This window comes from Oncorhynchus nerka, unplaced genomic scaffold, assembly GCF_034236695.1.
Source record: "Oncorhynchus nerka isolate Pitt River unplaced genomic scaffold, Oner_Uvic_2.0 unplaced_scaffold_686, whole genome shotgun sequence".
NCBI classification, from domain to species: Eukaryota; Metazoa; Chordata; class Actinopteri; order Salmoniformes; family Salmonidae; genus Oncorhynchus; species Oncorhynchus nerka.
The window spans coordinates 419,974-428,187 of NW_027040477.1; the positions used below are offsets into that span (position 1 = coordinate 419,974).

An 8,214-nucleotide genomic window follows, 5' to 3' on the forward strand; every position below is an offset into this window, starting at 1 on the left:
TGTGTACACGATGACGTCGGAGTGGTGGCAACTTTTTTCATCACAAGAGAGAATTTGGGAGAATGCATGCCCTGACACTTCTGCTTTACATAGAGACAAAATTTAAACGGTTTTACAAGCTTTAGAGTGTTTCCTATTCGATAATATTTTTTATATGCATATATTAGCAACTTTTGACAAAAATGTATCATGTTTTATATGGGTACCGAATTGCTCCAGAAGGGGCAGTATTCAGGGGTATCCCCAACAGGTTTTAAACTGTAAACTTCAAACTTCAAGATTTATGATAAAAACATCCTAAAGATTGATTCTACACTTCGTTTGACATGTTTCTATGGACTGTAACGTAACTTTTGGACTTTGTCTGCAACTGGTGAACGCGCTTCGTGAGTTTGGATTTGTTTACCAAATGCGCTAACACAAGAAGCTATTTGGACTTAAATGATGGACATTGTTGAACAAAACAAACATTTATTGTGGAACTGGGATTCCTGGGAGTGTAACGGCTTTCTGTGGAAGAAGGTGAGGACCAAGATGCAGCGTTGTACGTCATATTCGTTAATTGTCACTGAACAATAAATACAAACATAACAAAGGGAATAACAAAAAAAGTCCTGAAAGGTGAAAAACACTAAACAGAAATTAACTACCCACAAAACCCGTGGGCAAGAGCTACCTAAGTATGGTTCCCAATCAGAGACAACGATAGACGGCTGTCCCTGATTGAGAACCATACCCTACCAAAAACAAAAAAATACAAAAACATAGAAAAAAGAACATAGAATGCCCACCCTAGTCACACCTTGGCCTAACCAAAATAGAGAATAAAAGCCTCTATGGCCAGGGCGTGACAGGGAGTGCATTCTGATGAAGGTAAGTTAATATTTATAATGTTATTTCTGACTTCTGTTGACTGCACAATATGGCGGATATCTTTTTGGCTTGTTTGGTCTCTAAGCGCCGTACTCAGATTATTGCATGGTTTGCGTTTTCCGTTCCGCTTTTTTGAAATCTGACACAGCGGTTGCATTAAGGAGAATTGGATCTAAAATTCCATGCATAACACTTGTATCTTTGATCAACGTTTATTATGAGTATTTCTGTAAATTAATATGGCTCTCTGCAAAATCACTGGATGTTTTTGGAACTACTGAAGATAACGTGCCAATGTATACTGAGATTTTTTTATGTAAATATGAACTTTATCAAACAAAACATACATATATTGTGTAACATGAAGTCCTATGAGTGTCATCTGATGAAGATCATCAAAGGTTAGTGATTAATTCTCTCTATTTCTGAATTTTGTGACTCCTCTCTTTGGCTGGAAAAATGGCTGTGTTTTTCTGTGACTTGACGGTGACCTAACATAATCGTTTGTTGTGCTTTCTCTGTAAAGCCTATCTGAAATTGGACACTGGTTGGATTAACAAGAAGTTTATCTTTAAAATGGTGTGAAATAATTGTATGTTTGAGCAATTTTAATTGTGGGATTTTGTTATTGCCTAGACAATCATGTTGATTCTTCGTATTCGGTGGGGGGAGCTGCAACTCAATATTAGGAAGGTGTTGTTATTGTTTTGTACACACTGGAAACTGTTGAGCGTGAAAACCCAGCAGCGTTGCAGTTCTTGACATGAACAGGTGCATCTGGCACCTACTATCACCGTTTAAAGGCACTTAAATCTATTGTCTTCACCCTCTGAATGGCACAATCCATCTCTCAGTTGTCTCAAGGCTCCAACATGTTTTTTAACCTGTCTCCTCCCCTTTATCTACACTGATTAAAGTGGATTCACCTGGTCAGTCTAGGTCATGGAAAGAGCAGGTGACCTTAATGTTTTGTACACTCAAAAGGATTAGGATACATTTGCCAACATGATATAGAATCAGTGTCAACATGTTTTTTGGTACATTGGAATCAGTGTCAACATGTTTTTTGTGCTTCATCCTTGTGGCTTGGTGAGCTGCATGTATAAAAGTGTTCCTCTTTCTCAAGCTGAACAGAACCTACAGACCACCTGTGATTCCTTCTCTGACAGGAAAAGATTACCTTGGAGAAGTTGGCCGTCCTTCTGCTTCTGAGTGCTGCCATTGCACTGGGCCACGCAAACCTGACCCAGCTGCTTGGTTTAGAACCCTTACTGAAGACTGAGGTGGAACAGACTCCTCCTGTCGGGGCTCAGGTAGCAGCAGTACAGCAGGGGACAAAGGAAATGTCATGTCCCTCAGACTGGCACCCATATGGATCACGCTGTTTCAGGTTTGTCAGCATTCCGCAGTCATGGTCAGATTCTGAGCAAAACTGTTTGGCACTTGGTGGAAACCTAGCATCCGTGAATAACCTTTTAGAGTACCAGTTCATGCAAGCACTAACAAAGAATACCAATGGCCACTTTACATTTACATTTACATTTACATTTAAGTCATTTAGCAGACGCTCTTATCCAGAGCGACTTACAAATTGGTGCTTTCACCTTATGACATCCAGTGGAACAGCCACTTTACAATAGTGCATCTAGGTCTTTTAAGGGGGGGGTGAGAAGGATTACTTTATCCTATCCTAGGTATTCCTTAAAGAGGTGGGGTTTCAGGTGTCTCCGGAAGGTGGTGATTGACTCCGCTGTCCTGGCGTCGTGAGGGAGTTTGTTCCACCATTGGGGGGCCAGAGCAGCGAACAGTTTTGACTGGGGTGAGCGGGAACTGTACTTCCTCAGTGGTAGGGAGGCGAGCAGGCCAGAGGTGGATGAACGCAGTGCCCTTGTTTGGGTGTAGGGCCTGATCAGAGCCTGGAGGTACTGAGGTGCCGTTCCCCTCACAGCTCCGTAGGCAAGCACCATGGTCTTGTAGCGGATGCGAGCTTCAACTGGAAGCCAGTGGAGAGAGCGGAGCAGCGGGGTGACGTGAGAGAACTTGGGAAGGTTGAACACCAGACGGGCTGCGGCGTTCTGGATGAGTTGTAGGGGTTTAATGGCACAGGCAGGGAGCCCAGCCAACAGCGAGTTGCAGTAATCCAGACGGGAGATGACAAGTGCCTGGATTAGGACCTGCGCCGCTTCCTGTGTGAGGCAGGGTCGTACTCTGCGGATGTTGTAGAGCATGAACCTACAGGAACGGGCCACCGCCTTGATGTTAGTTGAGAACGACAGGGTGTTGTCCAGGATCACGCCAAGGTTCTTAGCGCTCTGGGAGGAGGACACGATGGAGTTGTCAACCGTGATGGCGAGATCATGGAACGGGCAGTCCTTCCCCGGGAGGAAGAGCAGCTCCGTCTTGCCGAGGTTCAGCTTGAGGTGGTGATCCGTCATCCACACTGATATGTCTGCCAGACATGCAGAGATGCGATTCGCCACCTGGTCATCAGAGGGGGGAAAGGAGAAGATTAATTGTGTGTCATCTGCATAGCAATGATAGGAGAGACCATGTGAGGTTATGACAGAGCCAAGTGACTTGGTGTATAGCGAGAATAGGAGAGTGCCTAGAACAGAGCCCTGGGGGACACCAGTGGTGAGAGCGCGTGGTGAGGAGACAGATTCTCGCCACGCCACCTGGTAGGAGCGACCTGTCAGGTAGGACGCAATCCAAGCATGGGCCGCGCCGGAGATGCCCAACCCGGAGAGGGTGGAGAGGAGGATCTGATGCACTATTGTAAAGTGGCTGTTCCACTGGATGTCTTAAGGTGAAAGCACCAATTTGTAAGTCGCTCTGGATAAGAGCGTCTGCTAAATGACTTAAATGTTAATGTTAAATGTAAATGTTAAATGTTGATGGTTCACAGTATCGAAGGCAGCCGATAGGTCTAGAAGGATGAGAGCAGAGGAGAGAGAGTTAGCTTTAGCAGTGCGGAGCGCCTCCGTGATACAGAGAAGAGCAGTCTCAGTTGAATGACTAGTCTTGAAACCTGACTGATTTGGATCAAGAAGGTCATTCTGAGAGAGATAGCAGGAGAGCTGGCCAAGGACGGCACGTTCAAGAGTTTTGGAGAGAAAAGAAAGAAGGGATACTGGTCTGTAGTTGTTGACATCGGAGGGATCGAGTGTAGGTTTTTTCAGAAGGGGTGCAACTCTCGCTCTCTTGAAGATGGGAGGGACGTAACCAGCGGTCAGGGATGAGTTGATGAGCGAGGTGAGGTAAGGGAGAAGGTCACCGGAGATGGTCTGGAGAAGAGAGGAGGATAGGGTCAAGCGGGCAGGTTGTTGGGCGGCCGGCCGTCACAAGACGCGAGATGTCATCTGGAGAGAGGGGAGAAAGAGGTCAGAGCACAGGGTAGGGCAGTGTGAGCAGAACCAGCGGTGTCGTTTGACTTAGCAAACGAGGATCGGATGTCGTCGACCTTCTTTTCAAAATGGTTGACGAAGTCATCTGCAGAGAGGGAGGAGGGGGGAGGGGGAGGAGGATTCAAGAGGGAGGAGAAGGTGGCAAAGAGCTTCCTAGGGTTAGAGGCAGATGCTTGGAATTTAGAGTGGTAGAAAGTGGCTTTAGCAGCAGAGACAGAGGAGGAAAATGTAGAGAGGAGGGAGTGAAAGGATGCCAGGTCCGCAGGGAGGCGAGTTTTCCTCCATTTCCGCCTCGGCTGCCCGGAGCCCTGTTCTGTGAGCTCGCAATGAGTCGTCGAGCCACGGAGCGGGAGGGGAGGACCGAGCCGGCCTGGAGGATAGGGGACATAGAGAGTCAAAGGATGCAGAAAGGGAGGAGAGGAGGGTTGAGGAGGCAGAATCAGGAGATAGGTTGGAGAAGGTTTGAGCAGAGGGAAGAGATGATAGGATGGAAGAGGAGAGAGTAGCGGGGAGAGAGAGCGAAGGTTGGGACGGCGCGATACCATCCGAGTAGGGGCAGTGTGGGAAGTGTTGGATGAGAGCGAGAGGAAAAGGATACAAGGTAGTGGTCGGAGACTTGGAGGGGAGTTGCAATGAGGTTAGTGGAAGAACAGCATCTAGTAAAGATGAGGTCGAGCGTATTGCCTGCCTTGTGAGTAGGGGGGAAGGTGAGAGGGTGAGGTCAAAAGAGGAGAGGAGTGGAAAGAAGGAGGCAGAGAGGAATGAGTCAAAGGTAGACGTGGGGAGGTTAAAGTCGCCCAGAACTGTGAGAGGTGAGCCGTCCTCAGGAAAGGAGCTTATCAAGGCATCAAGCTCATTGATGAACTCTCCGAGGGAACCTGGAGGGCGATAAATGATAAGGATGTTAAGCTTGAAAGGGCTGGTAACTGTGACAGCATGGAATTCAAAGGAGGCGATAGACAGATGGGTAAGGGGAGAAAGAGAGAATGACCACTTGGGAGAGATGAGGATCCCGGTGCCACCACCCCGCTGACCAGAAGCTCTCGGGGTGTGCGAGAGCACGTGGGCGGACGAAGAGAGAGCAGTAGGAGTAGCGGTGTTGTCTGTGGTGATCCATGTTTCCGTCAGTGCCAAGAAGTCGAGGGACTGGAGGGAGGCATAGGCTGAGATGAACTCTGCCTTGTTGGCCGCAGATCGGCAGTTCCAGAGGCTACCGGAGACCTGGAACTCCACGTGGGTCGTGCGCGCTGGGACCACCAGATTAGGGTGGCCGCGGCCATGCGGTGTGGAGCGTTTGCCTGATACCTTACCTGATACCTGGATTGGAGGTTTTGATTCAGTCAAGGAGGGCTTATGGATGTGGTCAGATGGGTCCAGATTTGACTACACTAACTGGAACATTGGTGAGCCCAATAACGCTGGAGAAGGAGAGGACTGTCTGCAGATGAACGCTGCAAGTGAGAAGTTCTGGTTCGACGTGCCCTGTGAGTGGAAGTTTAGATCTCTCTGTTCCAGAAGAATTTAGGCTAGGAAATGACCCAGCCACTTCAACTCTCACCTCCAGGGGTCAACAGTCTACTTCACCTCTCACCTCCAGGGGTCAACAGTCTACTTCACCTCTCACCTCCAGGGGTCAACAGTCTACTTCAACTCTCACCTCCAGGGGTAAACAGTCTACTTCACCTCTCACCTCCAGGGGTCAACAGTCTACTTCACCTCTCACCTCCAGGGGTCAACAGTCTACTTCACCTCTCACCTCCAGGGGTCAACAGTCTACTTCACCTCTCACCTCCAGGGGTCAACAGTCTACTTCAACTCTCACCTCCAGGGGTCAACAGTCTACTTCACTCTCACCTCCAGAGGTCAACAGTCTACTTCACCTCTCACCTCCAGGGGTCAACAGTCTACTTCACCTCTCACCTCCAGGGGTCAACAGTCTACTTCACCTCTCACCTCCAGGGGTCAACAGTCTACACTTCAATACTCAAACCAAGATCTGTCACTCACTGCAGCTCACCATGACCTAAACTTGTGATGAAACTGTGTGATGTTGCTAATCCTGCTTTTGAAATTAAAGATAAATGACTGAATAGTTTTTCTTCATTTCCTATTGCTTAACTAGTTGGCATGGCACATCAGTTAGTCAATGGTAAGATATTATAAACTAGAATAAAGACAATCTCTCAATAACATGAACCTGCATCACTAAAAATAATTGATACATTTTTTTGATTTTACCAGGCAAGTCAGTTAAGAACAAATTCTTATTTTCAATGACGGCCTAGGAACAGTGGGTTAAAACTGCCTTGTTCAGGGGCAGAACGACAGATCAGACCTTGTCAGGTCGGGGATTTGAACTTGCAACCTTTTGGTTACTAGTCCAATGCTCTAACCACTGTTAATCTCTCAATAACATGAACCTGCATCACTAAAAATAATTGATACATGATAAAACCTTATCATACTGTTAATAATGATTAACACTCTTCCTAACAGACCATTTGTTTCTGAATGGTTTAGATGCAGGAAATTCCAGTTATATAACTATTAACATGAATTATCAGCTTTTTAAAATAATTTATTAATGCATTTTTTATGGTTTAGTAATTATGCATACAATTAATAAATACTTAGTAGATATTCAATGAATTATTTATTTATTCAGGTTAACTAATGCATTAACTAATGTACCATTATTGTAAAGTGTTACCGTTCCCTGTCTTTCATATCTGAGGCTAAATCCATGAGAGAGAGAGAGAGAGAGATTATATTTCTCCCTAGAATGAAGGACTGAAGATGCTCTGAGATTAAACAGGGAATGTGTCGAGAGAGAGAGAGAGAGAGAGAGAGAGAGAGAGAGAGAGAGAGAGAGAGAGCTATTCTATTTCTCCCCTGAATGAAGGACTGAAGATTAAAAAGCAGATTAGAAAGAAAAGGCGGAGTCACAGGGACGGAGACACAACAATAAGATAGAGAGAGTCAATCACACAACAATAAGATAGAGAGAGACCCTCACACAACAATAAGATAGGGAGAGACCCTCACACAACAATAAGATAGAGAGAGACCCTCACACAACAATAAGATAGGGAGAGACCCTCACACAACAATAAGATAGGGAGAGTCCCTCACACAACAATAAGATAGGGAGAGTCCCTCACACAACAATAAGATAGAGAGAGACCCTCACACAACAATAAGATAGGGAGAGTCCCTCACACAACAATAAGATAGAGAGAGACCCTCACACAACAATAAGATAGGGAGAGACCCTCACACAACAATAAGATAGGGAGAGACCCTCACACAACAATAAGATAGGGAGAGTCCCTCACACAACAATAAGATAGGGAGAGTCCCTCACACAACAATAAGATAGAGAGAGACCTGGGACTGGGAAGTTCTCCGTGTCCCAGGCAAGGTCTCCCCCATGGTATCAGACCTATGGTTTCATACAATCACATGGTATCAGACCTATGGTATCAGACCTATGGTTTCATACAGTCACATGGTATCAGACCTATGGTTTCATACAATCACATGGTATCAGACCTATGGTTTCATACAATCACATGGTATCAGACCTATGGTATCAGACCTATGGTTTCATACCATCACATGGTATCAGACCTATGGTATCAGACCTATGGTTTCATATAATCACATGGTATCAGACCTATGGTTTCATACCATCACATGGTATCAGACCTATGGTTTCATACAATCACATGGTATCAGTCCTATGGTTTCATACAATCACATGGTATCAGACCTATGGATTCATACAATCACATGGTATCAGACCTATGGTTTCATACCATCACATGGTATCAGACCTATGGATTCATACAATCACATGGTATCAGACCTATGGATTCATACAATCACATGGTATCAGACCTATGGATTCATACAATCACATGGTATCAGACCTATG

The 8,214-nt window shown here is 45.8% G+C and overlaps 1 protein-coding gene across 1 annotated transcript; it reads left to right on the forward strand.

Moving 5' to 3' along the window:
* Positions 1 to 1,332: 1,332 nt before the first annotated feature.
* LOC135571217 (ladderlectin-like) lies at positions 1,333 to 5,965 on the forward strand. The gene is made up of 3 exons (XM_065017003.1): positions 1,333 to 1,359; positions 2,043 to 2,395; positions 5,583 to 5,965. The coding sequence occupies exons 1-3, from the start codon at positions 1,333 to 1,335 to the stop codon at positions 5,800 to 5,802; spliced, it is 600 nt and encodes a 199-aa protein (XP_064873075.1). The 3' UTR covers positions 5,803 to 5,965.
* The last annotated feature ends 2,249 nt before the right edge of the window (positions 5,966 to 8,214 follow it).